The following is a 22,424-nucleotide window of genomic DNA, read 5'->3' as shown; positions in this document are numbered from 1 at the left end:
GAGATTGAGGTGTTGGTTAAGGAGTCCTTGGCTTGAGGATTCAGACTGGTTGTTATGATGGAGCTTGATGCCCTGATTGCTAAGCTCCAGGCTGAGGTTGTACAGACTGCTTCTCAGGCGGCTTTTCTGCTGGTTCTGACCAGTTGCCTGAAGAGAGGGCTCTGCTCCTTTCTCTGGGTCATGATCACTTGCTTTCTGCTCCCTCCAGGCTCAGGTTCTGCAATGGACACATCTGAATGTACAACCTCAGGCTCAGAGAAAATGTCCTCACCAAGACCCGTACATTATCTGTCTTCTGGCCATTTTTACTTGGAGTTCTTGCACATGCTTCAGGCGTGAAGCAAGTAGCTGACTTATCACCTTTCACCTCCCCACCTTCCACCTTCCCATCCTTCTCCCTCGTGCCTGCCCCTCTGTGAATGGCATCAACGGCCTAGTCTCCCAGCACGGCAGTTTAGGAGTTGCTAGTTCCTAGGCTCTTTCTTTATTCCCACACTATGAAATGGATCAATGAGTCCTAAAAAGTCTACCACTTACAGTCTAACCACTTGTGCTCCTCCCTGCAGCCAGCTCTCCACCCCCAGAAGGCCCCTAGTTCAGATCCCCACCTTCTTTGCGATGCTGCAGAGAGCGTAACCCTTCAGAAGTGAACATCATCATCCAAACCTGGGATAAAACCCTTTAACAACTTGGTATTGCCAATGAGTAAAGCCCCTTCCCTTGAACCTGGCTTGCAAGGCCCTGTGCTTGTTTCTCAATTTCATCTCTCACCATTTTCTCTACTACATTTCATGATGCATCCATCCTAAAATGTTTAATTTCCTCCCACAAGGCATGCTTGCTCTCTCCTCAGGGCCCTTCAGCCTGCACAGGAATACTCTTTCTCTGTTTCTTCACTGGCTAACTTTCTCCATCCTCTGAGAAATAGCTTCAGTGTTACTTCCTTCAGGAACACTTTCTGTGACCCGCTGTGGACCTAGAAAAGTTGTTCTAGCTCTGTGCTCTCAGAGAGAATGGCAGATCACCTCTAGTACGTAACGCTTAGCTTGCTTTCCTGTGATTGTCAACACTGTAAAATGCTGTGCCTTCATTTCATGCCCCCAAATTTTGCTGAGTTTCTTCAGTTTTGTGAATTCATGAAGGATAATTACCTCTATGCAGGAATGTATCTGCTTATTAGAAGTGATTAGTGTAGCTAGAAATGCCCAGGTGGGACTCTGATTCATTTTGATTATATTATTACTAGAATTTCTGTCTTAAATAGATTACTGTAAACCCTTGGTTATTTAGAAAAATCTAGAGAGGAATCATCCTAGCTAGATGAGTATTTTTTCGTGTAATTTCAAACAGCCAAGTCTCTATTATTGTTCATAGAAATCTTAGTAAAATATAGAATGCTGTATCTTCCCAACACCATTTGTAGATAGTTATTGACCTTTTTTTTCCATGACCATGGCCACGTTTACATGACTACAGCCAATTGGGACCAAGCAAAGGACTGGTTTATGGTAAAGCTGGGTTTAGAATACAGGTCAGTGCAGATCTGCTCTTTATCATTTTCTGATGTCTTTCTTGTTTGCTCTCTTTTCTTGCTGATTTTCACATGCCTGATTGTGGCCTTTTCTTATATTCTTATCTGAGACTTTTTCTTACCATTTGCTTGTTAAAGAAACCAGATTACTTGTTCCATAGAATTTTCCACATTCTGGAGTTTGCAGATTATATCCCCATGGTGTCATTTAATACATTCCTCTAGTCTGTTTTTCCTATAAACTGGTAGTCTAGAAGACTACGTTATAGGTGCTACCGAATACTTCTAATTGCACCACACCAGGAGACACTTAATGGCTGGTTCTCATTCTTTTTGTGACTTTGAAGACTAATCAGGGGTTTCAGATGTTGTCAGCTTGATCCATTCATTATAAAGTTGTCCATCAGCCTTTCACATAATGGTCTTAGAAGCTACTCTTTATCACTGCCTAGATTTTTTTTTTTTTAATTAGAGGTTCAAAGTGATGACATTCTATCCTTGCTTATGCACTTATTACCTGGAATTTTTATATAAAGAACTTTTCCACATCAGCTATATATCAGCTCTATATTTTCCTGAGGTATAGTTTTTATAGGAAAGGTAAATTAAATGCTTGATTCTTTTCCTCAATATACCTGCTTTCAGAATAAGGGTTGGTGTTGCAGTGTCCTCCAAAGGTGACTTTTTTTTAAAGTACATTTATAAACTCATGGGTTTTAAAGCTTTTACTTAAGATTTTATTATTTTGATGCTCAAATTGTACCATCTTTTGCTAGGAAAAGCCTTGAATTAGAGGTTTCCAGTCTGCTTGGGGAAGATGGTTGGTTGGTTACCTCAAAGGCTGTCGCCCAGTAATTGGCACTGGGGTCTGGAATGCTAGGTTAGGCTGTCTGAGCTCAGCAAGAAGCACAGTAGAAACTGTAGTCCCTTCTGCCAACGGGACTTAGTGAATAAAGGTGGGAGAGACAGTAACGGGAAAAGAGACACATGTCCTGTGTATTTTCCATCCTCATATGGGCTGGACAAACTTGTCAGAAGTGGGTATAAAACATGAAAGAAATTTAGAGTGGACCTGATGGGCTTGTCTAAAAGTGAAAAATACTTTTTTTCTGCTCATAGCTTGTTCACTTGTTTACTTGCTGATTCTTAGAGGGATTTAGATAGATAAGGACACCAAGTAGTGAATTACAGCTAGCAGATTTTTAAAAAAACTATTATTAGAGATTCCAATAGTACAGAATGTCCATTCTTGTATTTTTGTCTTCCTGTTTCTGTTAATAAAAAAGAATAAACTATATTATATAGCTTGGGAAATTTTTTAAGGAAGTTGAGGCAATTGTTTATTCGGAATGTTCGCTAATGAGAAAGATAAGTGAATAAAACAGAAATATAACTGGAGGTTTTATAGAAATATATAAATTATATTATCCAAGTAAATATATCTATTTATATATCTACTTATAATATGTCTGCAATCAGAGGACCTGGGTTTGAGTTCCAGTCTGGCCTTTCTACCTAAATGAGCCTTCATGAGGCTCTATTTCCTAATCCGTAAAATGGGAAGATAATATTTGCTCCACATACCACTATGGCTTATTGTGAAAATTAAATGCAATCATGTACATGCTTTATAAAGTATTATTCAGAAATTTTATTGTGGTATGCTAGATATGAGGAGTTCTATTTAGCTGCAAGAATGATTAATGGAAGGGCTGAGAAAGGCTTGGTTGATGAGGTGAGTACTACACTGAATTCAAGGCAGAAAAAAGATGTCATCAGTGGAGAAGCAGCAGGCTCTGGATCCCATGTGCATGGTTTTGGAACTAGGCCATGGTAAAATCTACAGATTTACTCAGCTGTGTTAAAGCTCATGAGGGGGAAATGTATGTGGCTCAGGCGATGGGCTTCTAGTATATGGCTCAGGTGATAGGGCTTCTGCCTACCATGGAGGACCCAGGTTCAATCCCTGGGACCTCCTGGTAAAAAAAAAAAAAGAAAAAAGAGAAAGCCTGCCTGTGCGGCGAGCCAGTGCCCGCATGGCAAGCTGAGTGCCCACGTGAGTGCCCGAGCAGTGAGCCGAATGCCTGAGCGGTAAGCCAACTGCCCACGCAGGAAGCCAGTGCCTGTTCAAGTGATTATGCAGCAAGATGATGATAAAACAAAAGAGAGACGAAGGGGAGAGTCAAGGTAAAGCGCAGCAGAACCAGGAACTGAGGTGGCGCAGGTGACAGGGAATCTCTCTCCACATCAGAGGTCCCCAGGATCGAATCCTGGTGAATCCTAGAGGAGAAGAAAATGAGAAGAGAAGACAAAAAGAGAAATAGTTACAGATGATTACACAGCAAATGGACACAGACAGCAAAAGCAGCAGGGTGGGGGGAGGTAGAGGAGGAGGGGGTAAAAAAAGCTCATGGGGGTCTATGAGTTGAGTCAGGAGGTTATTGAAGGACACAGTTGGTGGTGGACATTAAACTCTGTGATTAGAAGCTTTAATTTGATCTCAGAGGTAATTAAGCCCCAGTCCAGGATCTGCGAAGGGGTGTTAATCTGAGGGCAGCAGCTGCATACTGAGCACCAGCTTGGCCTATTTTGAAGCAGAGAATGGCAGAAGATTAGTGAGATTAAACAAAAATATCACCCTCACTCCTCTGTTTTGCCACTTGCTAAAATGGCCTTTTAAAGTGTTCAGTGTCTGAATTCAGGTGACAGCAGCAGCACAACCTTTCTGAGGAGAGTGGTGGGGACTGTCCTGCCTCTGCTTAGCATTGAAGAGTGATTTATATTAACCAGCATCATTAACACCATCTGCAGCTTGGTCTAATGCAAAGAGTCCTGGGCTAACCTAGTCTGACAAGCTGTTCATGTTCAAACTCTAAAGAAGACTGGAAATTCAAGGAAAGATAAATTCAGGGAGTCGGGCTGCAGGTGACACCATCGCAGGCTTCTGTGCATGTGTTCACCACGTTGCTGCATGCCTGCTTCGTACAGACAGCCCGCCAGGTACTAGTGGGATTGTAAGTGTGAATAAGGTACATACATGCCTCATCCTCGGGAGCTTATCAATTAATGGAAAAAAGATGCATATTCAAAAACATAAGGATTATGGTGATGGTAATACAATAAGCGGAAGTCCAGGCGAGAGGTTATGAGGACCTAAGCCATCAGAGTGGTAGAAAGGTATGAAATGATAAAGATAAATAATACTGGATCTTGGAGAAGAGTTGAGCATTTCTTGTACCCCAGACGTTAAGTGTTTTCTTCATTAGTCAGTTTACATCTCCATTCACATATTATAAGCAGTTACTAAAACTTGAGAATCTTTAGAGGTACAAACTTAAAGGTATTTACCACAAACCTTTAATTTGGTCGGGAACCACAGAACTTTTTTTTTTTTTTTCAAGTGAGGGATCTCAGAGAACATGTACTTCAGCACTTTTATTTAACAGATGAAAAGCCAAAGGGATAAAATCATTCATGGAAAAGGCAGAACAGAGACAGAATTTGGTTTGCCTGATTCTTATGCCAGTCGTTGCCCCATATAAAAAAGATTTTTGTAAGGGTTATTTATAGGAATTATAACCCTTCAATTTGTTGTTACCTCAAGACGGTGGTAGCATTTTGGTGCTAATAAAAGGTCAAATCAGACCTTTCTGGATTTTTGTTGTTGTTTTTTATTTGTAAAGATTATAAAAAAAAAAGTTTAAGAAATTACATACTTTTTAAAAAAAGAAATTTGAAGTTGGTGCATTTTTTCTCCAAGAAATGTATGGGTCTCAAATTTTGGTCATCCACTCTTAAAATTAGGGTCATTTTATTTTTGATATTCTTAGTTAAAATTTTGATAGTTTAAGTGAAGCATGTGGAAACATGAAAAACAATGTAACTCTAAATGCATAATTGGCATAAAAACCATAAGTGATAAAAAAAACTTTTTGGAGTAAATATCCCAAACACTATTCAATGTAAATCTTAACTGATTTAGTAGATAATATTGAAATGCTTTTGAATACATTGGAAAGACTTATTTAGCATTTAATCCTCTCCAGAATCTGAAAAAAAGTCCAAAATAACTAAGGAAATAATACAGACTAGCTGAAAGAGGTACTTGAAACTAGTGTGAAGTTGGGAAGCAAGACCAGTGTTTCACAGAATGTGTTCTGAAGTCTTCCTGCATTAGAGTTGCTCTGGATTCTGTTCAAAACGCAGATCTGAGGCTTCTCTTAATGTATCTGGTCGGAATCTCTAAAGGGTGACATGCTTCCTGGTGACCCTGATACATACTTGATGTCATTTTCAAGGGGGGGCAAGAATGTATTTCTAACTGGATCTTAGTGTTATTGGTCAAGAAAAGGAGTGTTCAGTGACTTGAAATCAAAGGCGATGGGTGAAGTCAGAATGAGGAGACCCTTTTTAATTAAATAAACGGGCATCAGAGAAAGAAGCCTACATGCAGTCCCTGCTCTCTGACTGCTCTTCTCAGGCTCCTGATGGCATTACCTTTGCCCAGCTCAGCAATGCTGCTGTTTCTTGAGTTAGAGGCTCTTTTATGATACCAAGAATCTAGATGAGCTCAACCATGTCCAGGACCAGTGGTCAGTGACCCTAATCTCCGGCCTTCACCTCTTGCGAGAGCTCTCACCTCTGTACCTACCTCCATCCTGGGCCTCTGTCCTCGGACTCACTGCCCCCTGTATTCCCCATAGCATTTCACAAAGGTCCTGCTGTTGGTATCATTGGCAAAAATAAGAAGGAGCAAAAGGGACAAAAATCTGAACCTCTTTTAAAGGGATATACATGTGACCAGGTTAGCCCTTGACTCTGGCTCTGAAAAATTAAACGTACCAAATTAACCATTTGTTGTTCAATATGTTTGATTTACTTAACCCAAGCATCCACGTCACTGAGGAGATTTTACTAGATACCCTGGGATATTTTGTAACACATGAAATGCTGGCAACCATCAACTCAAAAATTTGGGGGTAAGACATATAGCAGTGGTATATAAGTCTGAAAGATCATCTTTAAGCTATGATCCTACAAATAGCTAAACATCACCTAGATCTGACCTATAAATATTATATTTAAGAAAAGATGTTCTTATGTTTGAATCTTTTTGAGTTCTTCAACAGAAAACTCATTTTTGGAATTTTTGTTTATGTGCTAGCTTAATTTTTTTGGGTAAAAGTAAATCAGAATGAAAGGCTAATATATTGTGCTTAGTGTTTGGAACCCAAGAAAAGACAGTTCCAGCCAATTAGTAGGTCTTCTTCTGAGAGCTAATGTAAGGAGTCATGCAATTAGAGAAATAAAAGGACTTTGGAATGCTGCGGAATCTGGGCTAATGCTGCCTGATGCTAGAAGGGTGCCACTACCATGAAAGACCGCACCCTACTGGCCACAGGGAGATTCGACTTAAGAACCTGGAAGGGATCAAGCATTGTCCTCTGGCAAAACAAGTCTCCTCTCCAAATAAACCATCTTCTCTTCCAGATCAGAAGCTATGCAAACCAAGGAAAGGAAACTGCAGAGGCAGTGTGTGTGGGCAAGACCCCAAGTCCCATCTGTGCATTTGTGCTGAGGGATATACTATAAACCAAGACGGACAGTACTGTGAAGGTAACGTGGGGATCAGTGACTTACCCTACAGGGGGCTGTCCAGAGCCTCAATGTGAAACCAACTTCAAGTTCCACTTTTTTCCCCCCAGAAAAGCATTTTTAGTTTGTTCTTCTGTTTTTAAAGGCTCTATATCCCATAATCCCTCCAGGTCTTCTTTATTTCTTTTGTTCCTAGATCAGACACTCTCAAAGGCTGCTCAGGGGTTAGTATAAAGTGGAGGTTTCTGAGTAGACTCCATGGACCTCTGGATTTCACTGTATGCACAGTGTCAGGATATGCAAATTTCTCAGGGGAGTGGTTCCATAGTTATAAGATTCTCAAAGGGTATGCTACTCCCACCTCCCATTCCCCAAAAGTCTACTGGAAATCTTGAGAAACTGACTGGCGTTCAAGGGTTCTTCCTATTTTGAGATTCCAGGCTCAATTTAATGAAATTCTGTGACCTTTTTCCAGGTAGGTGCAATGATTTGACAACGAAAAGAATCCAGTGACTACAGCACACATTCAGTTAAATTAATTGGGGAGGCAGGAAAGAGTGATACCTCAGGAAAATCTGGCATCTCCCTTGTTAATTATAGTCACTTGCTTTCATGGGAACTAGTGGGCAAAAGCTGTAGGATGGAAACACTGAACTGGAAGCCTGGTGCTTAAGCCAGGGTGAAGCTGCTGGGGAATCAGGATGAAGAGGAGAGTGGGGAATGTCCTGTCTTTGAGAAGAACTTTCAAGAGTCTCTGATTTAAATGGCATGTATATATTTTCAAGCAAATAGTACTACCTTTTTTTCAAGAGTAATTCTAGTCTGTAAATGTGTATTTGAAAGTATAAACTGTGACAGAATAAAAATGGCTTTCAAGATAATTGAGGTGACTTTGACTTCTTGCTAGAGTAGCAAAAACAGTCTTTCCATGGTCAGTTATAGCGTATCCAACTTTGAGATACTGTACTTTGTGCTGACTTAGTGATATCATCATTTCTTTTCAAAAATAGCCATCAGACTGTATTTGGCTCTTGTCATTGTGTAGATGTCAACGAATGTGCCCTTTGGAATCATGGCTGTACTCTTGGGTGTGAAAACACCCCTGGATCCTATTATTGTACATGCCCTGTAGGATTTGTTCTGCTTCCTGATGGGAAACGGTGTCATGGTAAGTCACAGCAGCAAATATTTATTGCATTGTTTTCCTTCATTTTCAGTGATATTAAAGGTGATATCATCTGGGTTGGTGGTGCTTAATCAGCAGTGTGGATCCAAATCACCTTTGAGTTTTATTTTATTTTATTTTATTTTAAAACTCTACCCCAGACCTATTAAACCAGAACCTCCGGATTGGGAAACTAACATGTAGATATATTTTTTTCCTATTTCTTCACCCATATATATTTCATTGTATATCCCTAACATTTAACACTTGTAAAACATAATTATGACACGTTATTACATATTAAAATTAACAATTCCTTACTATCTTCTAATATCCAGCCAGTTTCAGGCATAGTCACAAACCACTATCACACCTAAAAAAACGAACAATTCCGTAATAACATCAAAAATCCAGTTAGTTTTCAAATTTCTCCCATTACTTTAAAAAGTTTTCTTTTCCCCAAAACAGTTGCTCTGTTTGAATAAGCATCTAAACAAGCTCTACCCATTATATTAGACTGGTATCTATTGATCTCTATCTCTTTCATTCTGTATATTCCTTCTCCTCTTTTTTTCCCCTTGTAAAATTTCTCATGTTCTGGTTTTGCTGATTGAACCCCTTTGATATGATGTTCTTCTGTCCTGTCTTTTCTGAAAACTTGTAGTTAGGCCGAAAGTCTTGACCAAATTCGGCTTTGACATTTTTTGCAAGAATACTAAGGTGTGTTTATTCTTCCATCAGGAGATACAGAATGTCTAGTTGTTTTTCTTTCTGTCATGCTAAAATTGGTTAGCATGCTCATTCATCTATTATAAACTTCCCCAACAATCTTTCAAAGGATGGTTTTAGCAGGAAATTAAATCATTTCCTAGGTCCCTTATTTCATTCAAAGTTTTGATTATATTCTAGTTCTATTATTTCTTTTAAATTATTAACTGGAATATCCTTATAGAGATAAGGTTTCTCTCATCAACTATTTAATTACCTCAAGATACAATTCTTATAGTAAAGGCAGGATAAATATTGGATTTTTTTCTCTTTACTTATATTTAGAATAATGGTTTGGTTAGTTCCTTAACACCTTCCAAAGGTGACCAATGAATGCTTTTTTTAATAATTATTATGATGAACTTGCGGATTTTTAAACATCTATGATATGTTTCAACCCATTACAGTTGTTATCCTTACTGATGTGCAAATTGTTTCCTTTTTTGGCCAGTGGCAGCCTCTTCAAAGTGGTTCCTGATACCAATCGTCTTTGATAGTTTCCTTGTTATTTGTTAGGACATATTTTACAGGCTTATTCGAGACATGGAACCAGCAATTTCTTAAGGAGATCTGGTTCCTTAAATGAAAATTGGTATTGAAAGACAATAATCTGCCATAGAGTTAGTAGTTGTTTCTGGATTTTCCTAGTATCAAAGCAAGGAATACAATTTTTAAAAAAAGAAAATACATTATGAGTTCATATCGATATTCCCAATTCAAATTTAGGATTACTAGGCTTTCATTTAATTTCTAAAAGTTTTATATTTGTAATATCTCTTCTCTTACAATGAAAATCTTGGTTTCTAAGTCCTCTAATATAATTCCTTATTTGCTTTATCCCAGTATATATGTATTTTAATACAGGCTTTTGTACAATTGATTATTCTGGCCACATTCAATGATCTTGAAGTTTGACCCTTTGCCTGGTGAGGCTGTCTATTCTTTTGCTTCTTAAAATTCGACCTTACAAAATTTTGGTTGGTCTGAAGTGTTTGTTCAAAAATGATTTTGCCAGCCATATGTGATTGTGTTTGTGAGTGTCTTTCAATGATTGATAAAAACATTTCTTTGGTTTCCCAGCTTATAATTACCTCTCTGAGCAATTGCTTCTGGCATTTCATGATATCTTTTATTCTGTACATATGACCAATCCAAGAGTATTGTTATATATTATGAACATAGGTTTAAGTTTGGGGGACTATGTTCTGGAATCCACCTTTTGGGAATTTTATTCTGCTACCTGATGCTCAATAAGAGTCAAATTTGATGTTTGTGATAAATTCTGGTATCATAAGAATTAGCGTCACCATAATATACTCAGTTCTCTCCGATATTCTATTACCCTGTCAGCCTCTCAAATGATAAATTTTAACTTGCTAATTTTTTGTTGTTTATAGTACTATACAGACAGTGTTATTTCTTACATTGCTTTCCCTTTCATATTCTTTTATGAAATTCTTGATCTTTCAAGATCATGGGAAGCACGCCTTCAACCACTTGAGCAACACTACTTGTCCTTTTTAAATGAGCTTTCTATTCTGTTCTATTATCATCTCAACCTATTCCTGCACCCTTTCCCTCCTGTTTTACTTATTATATTTTTATGATACGTTTTGATATTTGTTAAGACCCTTTCATTTCTCTTCCCATACCTGACTGCACTCGTAGTGGTCTCAATTTTACTTACACAGGTAGTTTATTTTCCAGATGAGCTTGAGAATACTTTGGCCAAGTCCATTTAAAGTGTGTTGGAATTCTGATGACTAATAACTTAAAAAATATTATTTGACATAAAAGAAAATGTAGCGATAACTATAGTCATTTTCCAAAGTGACTATAGGTCTTTAAGTTTTTTAGATTTGAAATTTTCTGTTTGTTTATGTATCTCCATTACCTCAGCATTCATAAATGTTCACCCTTAATTTATCTTACTCTTCATTAAGGCATTTGTATTTTATTGGCAAGTGATTTTAATAAATTTCATGAACCAGATTCAACTCAAATCTTGACCTTATTCTTCATTAATTAGAATTTGTTTCCTGTCCAAGCAATGGATCTGAATGCAGCCATGATTGTGTTCTGACGTCAGATGGTCCCATATGTTTCTGTCCTGAAGGTTCAAGGCTTGAGGCAGATGAAAAAACATGTAGTGGTAAGTTTACTTACACTTTGTTTTAAAATGCTCATTTGCTAAGTGACACCTAAGAATAGATCTTATTGTCAAAGAAAAATAGATTTTCCAACATTACAAATTGAAAGATGTTTATGCAACAGATTAACATCAATTTAAAATGGGGTGTTTATCTTTGTTTTTGAGTCAGCATAGTGTTCTGAGCAAGGACTTTGGAGTTAGACAGGCTTGTGGAAGCATTACCAGTTACTACCCATGTTACTTTGGACAAGTGATTTGACTTCCACTGTTCTCAGTTTCTCATCTGTAAAGGTTAATGGTACCCTTGTCCTGCTTCTGCATCCAGCAGCATTCAAAGAGGTGGCAGATGCAGGTACGTTAGCCTGCTTCTGGCACCTGATAAGTACTTAATCAATTACCCTCTCTACTTTTATATTGACAGAGATTAAGCATATGGAAGGCTGTTGTAAATTAAAGTTACCAGAAGAGTTATATGTGACTTTTTTTAAAAAATAAAGAACGCAAAATAAGTCAATTGGCCAAAATGTGATGAAGAAAAGTTTTACTCATTAGAGAGTTAGACCAGCTGCAAAATCACGAAGTCACTGAGTTCAAAAACAAGTGTATCTGCCAGTGTACTTGTTTTTGAACTCAGTGACAGAACCAAAGAAAAAGGGCCACTGGGATGTGAAGGGTTAACATTCAAGATTTGGGGTTATAGGACAGGGGTATATAATGACCTTTTCCTCCATACTGCTGCAGTGAAGTTGAAAAAATCAACTTCATTGCAGCAGTATGAATGATTAGGAAAAACAGTTTTAAAAAGCAACATATACTTGGCTTGCTTCATTATTTGGATAAAAATTATATTTTTGAGTAACAGAGCATTATTAATAAGCAATTGTTTTTGTAGGTTGTTCCTCTCCTGATAATGGTGGATGTAGCCAGCTCTGCATCCCTCTCAGCCCAGTGTCCTGGGAATGTGGTTGCATTCCTGGATATGACCTAAAGCTGGACAAAAAAAGCTGTGCAGCTTCAGGTTAGTGCTGTGGATTTTTGAAAATATGGCTGTGCGAAAAGATGAAGAGAACACAACATTTCATTGTGAAAGATGAAGAATTGAGTTGCTTTTGACTTCTGGGTTTAAAGTCTGAATTTTTATTTTTGGGAATGGAAAACAGAAGGGTTTAATAAGTATTTTTTGATTAATTGAGTTGATTTTCTTCTCACCAGTGAATGTCATAATCACAATATTTTGACAAATTCTGTCCTTTCCATGTCAAAATTTAATATGAAGTCTTATGCTTCAGAAAAATATTTTTTGAGGGACTGAGGGTCAGGGATTAAACCCAGGACCTCATATGTGGGACACTGGTGTTTAACCACTGAGCCACATCAGCTTTCCTGAGTTGGTTTTTCCATTTGTTTTGCTTGTTTGTTTTTGTTTTTTTCAGGAGGCACTGGGAACTGAACCTGGGACCTCCCATGTGGAAGGTGGACACTCAACCATTTGAGCCATATCCACTCCTTCAGTTATTTTTTCATCTTCCAATATCACATCTCTTAACATTCTTGGGAATCCTAGTTTTATACTATTCTTGGGAATACCTAGATTTCATCTCTTCTGAAGATTCATTTTGTTTCTAATCTGAAATAATATAATGATGATCCCACACAGACTGCCTTAGACCCCAAAACTCTTGACTTCTCGCAACCTCAGTAAATACAGTATAATATGAACCCCCAAAACTATCAGATGTTTTGCTATTAACTCAAATTATCATACTTCCATTTTAGACCAGGCCAAGAAAGTTTGTTTATATGGACACAAATCTATACAATCTGCTAACGTTTCAAGGAGCCTACTGCATCAATACTTATGTCATGAGGCTATGGTGTTGGTTATTTAATGCTGACCTTTTCTAGAAATAATTTGCATTTTAAAAGCAGACACCTAGAGAAGGAGGAATCCAGTGAAATTCTGGCAATATATCACCATGTTATGGAAGAGGAAATCTTCTTGTTTGTCTTAACCTAGCCACATTGGTGGGAAATGAGTACTGCAGAAATTAAGGAAGAGGGTGTAATGAAAGGGAAGAGTCAGTAGTGCCTCTTGAGTTCCAAGTCACATTTTAAATGGAGTCATATTTGAAATTTGGTTAATAGGTCCACCGCCATTTTTGCTGTTTGCCAATTCTCAAGATATTCGACACATCCATTTTGATGGAACAGATTATGGAACGCTGCTCAGCCAGCAGATTGGAATGGTTTTTGCCCTAGATCATGACCCTGTGGAAAATAAGGTATGGTTTTGTGGGTGAGTTCTAAGGAGAGAGTGGAGGGATTTATCCTAATATCTGACCTGAGCTACTTGAAAATCCTTTGGCTCAGGATGATTAGACGTGAGAAAACTTCACTATAGACATTGGAATATTGTTTGAGAAATTGTGAGGACATTCCAGTTACATGACCTTCTTCTGGCCCTTGTCATGATTCAGCCATTTTGTTGGGAGGATGATGCACAGTATCTTAAATTTAGTTTCCTCTTTGGAGATGATGATGGGAAGCTTGCACAGTGCCACATATATGGCAGGAGCTTCATAAATATGTTTTTGATTATTTGCTGGTGGTGTGAGGCATGGAAGTCAGGGATTGAGCTATTTGGCAAGTATGGGTTAGTAATCTACATTCACTATATGTCACTGAGGAAGGGGACTCAATGATCTCTTAACCATAAATAGCAGGAAACTAAGTTTTATGGCTCATGTGGGGAGGTCAGTCTAACTTGTTACATTATTTACATAATAATTAGTTAATTTTACACAAAGGTTTTTTGCATATGACGTAAAATTTCTATATTATGAACCCGATCACCTTGCCATTTGCTCTTTGAATTTTAATTGTGTTTATGCTAGGGTAGAATGTGCTTGAAATGATATGTTACAGGGTCTTTTGGAGATTAATCACACACGAATTATAAATTTATCTAGTTATTGATTCTCCTAAGTAATTACTTAGTTATACCTAGATAGTAAATTAATACTTAGAATGATTTTCAATTGTGTCTTTTATTTCTTCCCAATTTGAAGCAGCCTGGCAATGGTCAAAAGAGATAGGATGAAACAATTTGATTCTGTGTCAAATATGTACAGATTGATAGTGGAATATAACGGTAGAAGTTTTGTGATTATACACTGGTAAACAAGTCTTTCTTCTTTCTTTTCCCTGAACTTAACATGTGTAGCTCTATGATACAATTATATTAAGAGAAAAAATTAATAGAAAAAAATCAATTCAACATCCATTTATTACCAAACTAGCATTTGCTACGCAGTCAGTATTTTTGCAAGTACTTTGAACAGGGAGACCTAAAATGAACTCTAAATGGTGTTGCTGTTTTCCTTTCTCATGTCAGTTTTCTCATTTTCTTGCTGCTCAAACCGTGGTCCTTGGACCAGCACCTTCAACGTCACTAGAGCCAGTTAGAATTGCAGAATCTCAGCTGCACCCCTGACAACTCACTCAGATTTGGTATTTCATAAAGATCCTCAGGGGAAGGGGATGTAGCTCACTGGTTGAGTACCTGCCTCCCACACACAACGTCCCAGGTTCAATCCCCAGTACCTCCTTAAAAAAAAAGGAAAAGATCCTCAGGGGATTCATATTGCATTAGAGTTTGAGAATCACAGCTCTAGTGGAGTGTTTCTGAGTAAGAGAAGTGTACATTTTTGTATTTAAGAAGATTAGAACATTATATATATATTTTTAGAAAGGTGGCTAACCCATTATTTAATGAATGAACATTCTGTGAATACTCTTTTCATACATTATAGATTTATGTACATATAGGTACATAGCTGTATTCACAGTCACAATTCCACTAATGCTGCTATTAAATTGCTGACCCATAACACTTCTTAACACTGTCATGGAATTCTTGTATGTGTTTGAAAGCCTGATTACTAGACTGAAAAAGAACTTTGCACCAGCAAGGAATGCTCTGTTGGACAAGATGGATTAATAAAAATGAAATTATATAAGGTTAGAGATGAAAGGAACTTTGGCAAATGTCTAGTCTTACTTTGTTCTTACAGTTGAGAAAATTGAAGCTCCGTGAGGTTAAATGACTTGGCCAAGGCAACCAACTCAAATGTGGCAAAATTGTGAGAGGAACCTGAATCTCCTGACTTGGGTAGAGCACTGCTGTGGATTGAGTAGAAGATACAGCCCAGCTTGTCCCCCCGATTAAACCAGAAGTCTTTGCTACCTTTCATTGTGCTTGAACTGGAGTTCAAGCACAGTCAATCTCTGACCAGTGATCAGAGATTAGTAACTTAACCGTAGCAATAGAAATATGTGCCAGGCATGGGACTAACCGTTTTATATATAATTTATCTTCTGAAACCTGATGAACTTGGCCTTATTTTTCCCATTTTAGCAATGAGGAACCTAGGGCTCTGAGGCACACAGTACCTTGTCTAAGGCCATATATCTCTGGAAAGCAGCATAGCTGGACTACATTTCCAGGTGTGTCAATCTCCAAATCCAAGCTCTTAACAATTAACACTTACTGCCTGGACACTTACTAGCCCCATTTGTTTATATTTCATTATTGATTTTTTTTAAAACAAATCAGCCAGAAATGCCTATGTTCTCTGTTGTAGATATACTTTGCCAACACAGCCCTGAAGCAGATAGAGAGAGCTAATGTGGATGGCTCAAAGCGAGAAAGGCTTATTGAGGAAGGAGTAGATATGCCTGAAGGTCTTGCTATCGACTGGATTGGCCGGAAATTCTATTGGACAGACAGAGGGTATGTTTCCTCTTTTAGTTTTAAGCCACATGGGATGGGAGTGACAGGCTTCCTACTTTGCACAGGAAAATTTTGCTGAGCACATAACTGTGATTGGAGGAAAGATGCCCCATTGCTGTCCACATTTGTCCCCAGCCTCTTTCTCCTCACCTTCAAGCAAGACATATGCCCCTTCATCAAGATCAAATCAGTATCCATGGAAGAAGTTTTTTTTTTTTTCCTTAGAAGATACTGGGGTTTGAACCCAGGACCTCACAGGTGCAAAGCAGGCATATAACCACAGAGCTACACCCGCTCTGCTCCATGGGAGAATTTTGAGGATCAAAAAAGTAGTAGGTGTTTTTTTTAGTTCTGACTGTTATAATCAGAGAGGACCAAAACGAATCTGAATTTGATCAATAAACATTCTTCGAGTATCTTCTCAAAGTAATGGTGAAGTAGGAAAAGGGTGAGGTCTGTCACCTATACTTTCGTTCAAGTCAGTTGAGTTGGATTGATCAGGGACAGGAAAAAATAAATAAAAAGGCAAAATCTAAACATCAGTCATAAGACCACACATAAATGACTGCCAGCTAAAGGGTGCACTCTCCAGAGTGAGGTCTAGAAAGGGCTTCAGGGGCCAGCCAGCCAATCCCCCTCACTTTACAGATGAGAGAACTAAGGCTCAGAGAGGCCAAGTGATTTATTCAAGGTTACACAGACTGGAGATGACAAATCTTGGATTAGAATCCAGTTTCTGGCTTCCTGATAAATGAATGTTGAGGAGGAAACAAGAGCTTTAAGCTGGAGTTGTGAAGAAAGTCTTCTTGAGGTGCGAGATGGGCTTGGGGGGGTCATCGGCTTTCTCTTCGGTGGGTTGTGGTGTCTCCTTCTCTCTGCAGGCACCACTCTCAGCTGGGAGGCCTGGGAGCCCCTGGCAGCCGGGCTGGGTAGCAGGAGACTGGAAGGGAAGTGGCGGGATCCCCTGTGTGTGCTAAGGATAGCCCACCTCCTGGCTACTTAGGGAAAAGAAGCTACCCGCAGAGTGGCTCAGGGGATAACGGCGGGGTGCTCTAGGACATTTTCTTACAATAACTTAAAGCCGTGAAGTTAAATGGTGGCTGTCTTAGTTTCCCAGGGCTGTAGAGTACCACAAACTGGCTGGCTTAAAATAGCAGAATTTTTTAAAAATAAAATTTTGTTGAAGTATATCATTCATTCATGAACATACATAATAAATGCAAAGCAAAATTTGTGAGTTTACCAAACAAACATGCACATCACCATACAAGAAACAGCAGGAATGTGTTGTCTCCTGGTCCTGGAGGCCAGAAGTCTATGGCCAAGGCGTTGGCGGGTTCTGTGCCCTCCACAGCTGGTGGGGAAGAACCCGCCCCTGCCTCTCCCGCTTCCGGCCATGGCTTCTGGCAATCCACGCGGTCTCCGCCTCAGTCTTCACGTAGCCTTCCTCCCCTCTGTCCTTCTGTGTCCAGGTCTCCCCTTCTCTAAGGACTAGGGCCCATTCTCATTTGGACTAGGGCCCACCTTAACCTCATCTTAATTAACAACATCAAAGACCCGAAATAGGGTTCATTCACGGACCCAGGGTAGGATTTTACATTTCTTTTTTTAGGAGACACGCTTCAGTCCATAAGGTCTGATACCTATGCAACCACGTTAAAATAAGAGAATTAGTTAGAGAAAAGAAAAGGAGAATTCGTTTCAGTTCTGTGAATCAGAAGTCCCTACACACAGGGAGAAGCTGCAACCAACTGTTTTATATGCTTGGGGTTAGGCTTTCTATGTCCCAGAAAATCTCTTTTGGTCTGAATAACCCCCAGAAACAAAATGACTTTTAGAAATGAAATATGCCAGACATATGGTGTGGTTTACAGTTATCAATGCTATGGCACTTCTGTATCTGGGGTGATGGTATTTTCATTCATTCATTCATTCATTCATTCATTCATTCATTCATTCACCAAGCCACCCCTTAGATTCCTTTATTCTTTGGCTATTTACTTGTTGAATAACTGCAAGATACCAGACACTACCTGATACCAACGGTAGCCATGACACCACTGAATCCAAAAAAGAACTCTGTGGTATAAGTTTTCTTGTCCCCAATTTACAGATTAAAATGTTAAGGCTCTAAGAGATAAAATAATTTTCTCAAAGTCAAGCAGCACAGCAAGTGGTAGATTTGGAATTTGAATTCAAGGATGACCATTTCTAAAGCTTATGCTCTTAATAATCATGGATAATTACTGCCTCTCCCAACCAGAGGTGATTAAAATGTGCTCCACCCAGAGTGATATAATAAATTAGAACCAGCTTCAGCTGTGAAAAGGATAAAAGTCATGATAACGACCCCTTCTGTGTTGCACCTACTTTCAAAGATTTTAAAATGTCAGTTGTGTGTAATAATACAGCTTATACATGGATGTTCCCAGAAGGGCAAGCATTGATCGGGTCAGCAGACGCCCAGCACTCCTGGCCCTGCTGGGATGCCGTTCTCATATTTCCCCACATGTCATGGCACCTCTCATTTTAACTGTGTTTGAGTTACAGCACTGACTACCTACTGCAGAGGTAGTACCTTCAGAGGATAGACCGGTAACAAGTGTCCTGGGGAATTAGACCCAAATTCTCTCGTTCACTGACTTCAGTAATAAGCCCTTTTTAAGCCCTCTTCTCTCTAAAGTCAGCTGCTAAAAGAGAACCTTTTTTTTTTTTCTTTTTTTTTTTTATTGACTTTGTAATAATATTACATCAAAAATATATATGTGAGGTCCCATTCAACCCCGCTCCCCCACCCCCCTTCTTCCCCCCCAACAACACTCGTTCCCATCATCATGACACATCCATTGGATTTGGTAAGTACATCTTTGGGCACCTCTGCACCTCATAGTCAATGGTCCACATCATGGCCCATACTCTCCTCCATTCCATCCAGTGGGCCCTGTGAGGATTTACAATGTCCGGTGATTGCCTCTGAAGCACCATCCAGGGCAGCTCCATGTCCCAAAGACACCTCCACCTCTCATCTCTTCCTGCCTTTCCCCATACCCATCGTCCACCATGTCCACTTTTCTCAATCCAATACCACCTCTTCTATGTGGACATTGGATTGGTTGTGTCCATTGCACCTCTATGTCAAGAGGAGGCTCAAATTCCACATGGATGCTGGATGCAATCCTCCCATTTTCAGTTGTAATCACTCTAGGCTCCATGGTGTGGTGATTGTCCTTCTTCAACTCCATCTTAGCTGAGTGTGGTAAGTCCAATAAATCAGATTGTAGGTGCTGGAGTCTGTTGAGGCTCAGGACCTGGCTATCACATTGTCAGTCCAGAGATTCAAATCCCCTAAATATATCTTAAATCCCAACGTTAACTGCACCTCCAGCACATTAGCATGAAAGTTAAAAGAGAACCTTTAGTTTGTCTGGAAACGAGAGGTTTATCGTTTGAAAACCTTAATATTAGCTGGAAATTGAATTTGCATGAGATTCCTATCTTATGCTATTAGAGTACATGGTGACTCTTAACCAAGTAAAAGACCCAGAGTGGACATTTACAGCCTGTATTGGATTAGGAAACAGGTTCATATTTACATCTAACTGTAGGAAGGAAGCTAAATGATAATTCCACTGGGGATTAGTATTAAGTAATCTTGGTTCCTGAAGTTAAATGCTCAGTAGAAAAGAATCAAGAGGGGAAAAAATAAATTATAAGTTATTTATTCATTCTTTTAAGGTAACGAAAAGTACCATAAGGTAAAAAGCATTCTTCTAGGGTGCTGGATGGAAAACCCTTAGCCTGGAAGGAGGGTGGGCATTTCCTTATGGAGGATCCCAATGGCATTGAGGTCAATTAGAGGACAGAAATAAAGAGACGGTGCTCCACTAGATTAAGGGTTGCACTTGAACTCAGGTGAACTTGAACATCTCTGTTCCTCTCTGCTTTTTCATTACCAACACAGGAATCTGAGCATTGGCTGGGCTCAACAGAAGTATATGATTAGGTGAACACCACAGGGAGCTTTGAAATTAAATTCCAGCAATCCTGACTTAAGACAGCTCCACACTCAGGAGTTTTTGTCGGTTTCATTTCTCTTCACATTAACTCCTGCTCAAAGCAGTGAGAATTTAAAGATGATGTCACAATGTGATCAGAACGGACAGTTTTATCTTCCCTGGTCACAAGCAAGTGGATCAAAATATGCTTCAGAATTCCTTCCCTCCCAGCAAGGGAAGAGGCATAGTGACAGTTATATCTGACTGGGAACAAAATTTGATTCACTGAGTTAAAAAATATCTTCCATCCAGCAGTACTCTACCTATGGCCATTAGAGCTGTGAGTAAAATCACCTTTTAAAGTGGCATTAAAGAAAAAATGATTTCAAAATATCCACTGTCTTGCATTGGTAGTTTGCAAAGTGTACCCGAGCCTGAATAGGCCCTGAACTAATTTTACACTCACCTCCATCCTACATAGTCTGCAAGGAGGCGTTTGCTCCACAGCCAGTGGCTGAATAAACCACTTGGGAAAGTTCTTAGCATTTTGTACAACTGGAAAGGAGAAAAAGTCTTGACCTGCGTTTAGAGGGCAGGGCTATTTCATGAAGACGTTGCCGCAAGGGCAAGGTGGTAGACCCTTCACAGATGGTTGTTGATTTAATTAAAAGCGGTTATATTTTCTCTTCTGTGCTTGGGAGCAGGCAGCATATCTGGCCTCCGCTCTACTCGTAGCCTCTTTGCCTGTCGTGATGTTGTGAAATTCTCAGAAACCCGTGTTAGCTTTGAAGGCCAGTGACAAGGGAAATACAGAACTGATTTTAGTGTTTGACTCCATCCTGTTTTCTCCATCCTGACTGCCACTGCCTATCTCAGCCATCATCACCTCTTCCCAGCCTTATCTTCTCCACGCCAAACCACAGCAAACTTTCTAATGTGAAACTATAGACTGTCTCACATCTTTTTAGGCCTTCTGGACTTTGTACGTGCTGATTCCTCTGCTTAGAGTTCTCCTCACCTCAGCGTCCCCCGACTTTTCCCAGGCTCTCTCCTCATCCTGGTTTTCCTCATCCTTTCTCAGGGAAGACTTTTCTAAGCCCTGCCAGGCTGGATTGCCACCCTCCCTGAGCCCTCCAACTGTGTCCTTTATCTTTATACCTCTTTTCTTAGCACTTACCACTTTGTGCTCTGTTGTAATGCCCTCTCCCTCTCAACTATAAACTCTGTGTAAGGACAGAGAATGTTCTTCTTTACCAACATCTCTCCATGTTTTGGCCAATCCCTGGCACACAGTAGGTGTTGAGTAAATATCTGCTTGGTAATAAGGATTTGTTTGGCAGACAAATATAGAAATTAGGCAACAAGACCTTCCTTGCTCCAGGCTTCCATTCATTGGATGATGGGGAGAGTAAGAGACAGGGGTGTGTGCACTTCTGGCTTTGCCCCTCCCAGACACTGACACCGTCCCCTTTCCCCTTATCCTTTCACTCTGTATTTTAATTTCCTGGGATACATATTGGGATGCTAATTAAAGACTGTGTTTAAGGAAAAGAATTTGTGGCTGGTTGGTGCTGTCCAGGTGGGAACTGGGTAGAGTTTAGACTGCCTGTCTTTGCATTTCATTAAGTAACTAGGGAACTTGTTTGAAAAGTAAAGTTTATGTAACAAGCCTCTCTATATTACATCCCTTTTAGGAAATCTCTTATTCAAAGGAGTGATTTAAATGGAAAACATCATGAAGTAATCATTAAGGAGAACCTTTCTCAGCCACGAGGAATTGCTGTTCATCCAAAGGCCAAGTAGGTTTTGAGAAAACAAGGCAGTTTTCTGCGGAGGGCATGTGACAGTTCCTGCTTGATATGCCAGTGTCCAAAATTTGTCTTTAGATCTCAGGTGGTCCGTGGAGTTGGACATTAAGAAAACCCATGAGATTTGTTCAAATCTTCAGAGATGATATGGCTATCAAGCATCACTTCCTCATTCTTTTAAATGACCTTTGATTTTCTGCACTTATAAAATAATCTTATGGTTTACATTTCTTTTTGATTTTAAGCAAATTCCATCTCTTTTTAAAAAGAAGTCAACTGTAATTTATTAATCAATTAAACATAAACCAATTATTCAACAATATCTGAAAGAGATCAATCTACGTTAAAATTCTTCAGTGCTGTACCAAGCAGAGAAGAGTGATATTTGGATGGTATGATTTTAATATTCTATTTAGAAAAAATTTAAAAATGAGTTCAAGTAATAGATTTACACAAGAGGAAACAGAAATTATGAAAGACTGGAAGGCACTATATGTTGTTAATTGCGCATTAGTGCCGAACTTTAGTTTAGGGTTTAGAGAATTAGGAGATTAACTGATTTCTTTCTGGTTATAAAAAAAAGTCAGCATGAAAACAAATCCTACTTTGTTTACAACA

The 22,424-nt window shown here is 39.2% G+C and overlaps 1 protein-coding gene across 4 annotated transcripts in view; it reads left to right on the top strand.

Annotated features, from left to right (window-relative positions):
• The window catches only part of EGF (epidermal growth factor), a 92,456-nt gene that overhangs the window by 33,809 nt on the left and 36,223 nt on the right, over positions 1-22,424 (top strand). For all 4 annotated transcript variants that reach the window (XM_004476166.3, XM_071215145.1, XM_071215143.1 and 1 more), the window contains 7 exons: positions 7,022-7,147; positions 8,172-8,294; positions 11,089-11,211; positions 12,104-12,229; positions 13,357-13,493; positions 15,855-16,003; positions 21,693-21,797. In XM_004476166.3, coding sequence (XP_004476223.2) covers positions 7,022-7,147; positions 8,172-8,294; positions 11,089-11,211; positions 12,104-12,229; positions 13,357-13,493; positions 15,855-16,003; positions 21,693-21,797 — 889 coding nt within the window. The remainder of the gene's footprint in view (positions 1-7,021; positions 7,148-8,171; positions 8,295-11,088; positions 11,212-12,103; positions 12,230-13,356; positions 13,494-15,854; positions 16,004-21,692; positions 21,798-22,424) is intronic.

The sequence above is a fragment of the Dasypus novemcinctus genome, chromosome 1 (genome assembly GCF_030445035.2).
Source record: "Dasypus novemcinctus isolate mDasNov1 chromosome 1, mDasNov1.1.hap2, whole genome shotgun sequence".
In the NCBI taxonomy this organism is placed as follows: Eukaryota; Metazoa; Chordata; class Mammalia; order Cingulata; family Dasypodidae; genus Dasypus; species Dasypus novemcinctus.
Note: the sequence above shows the minus strand (reverse complement) of the source record. Positions and strands in the feature narration are given on the sequence as shown.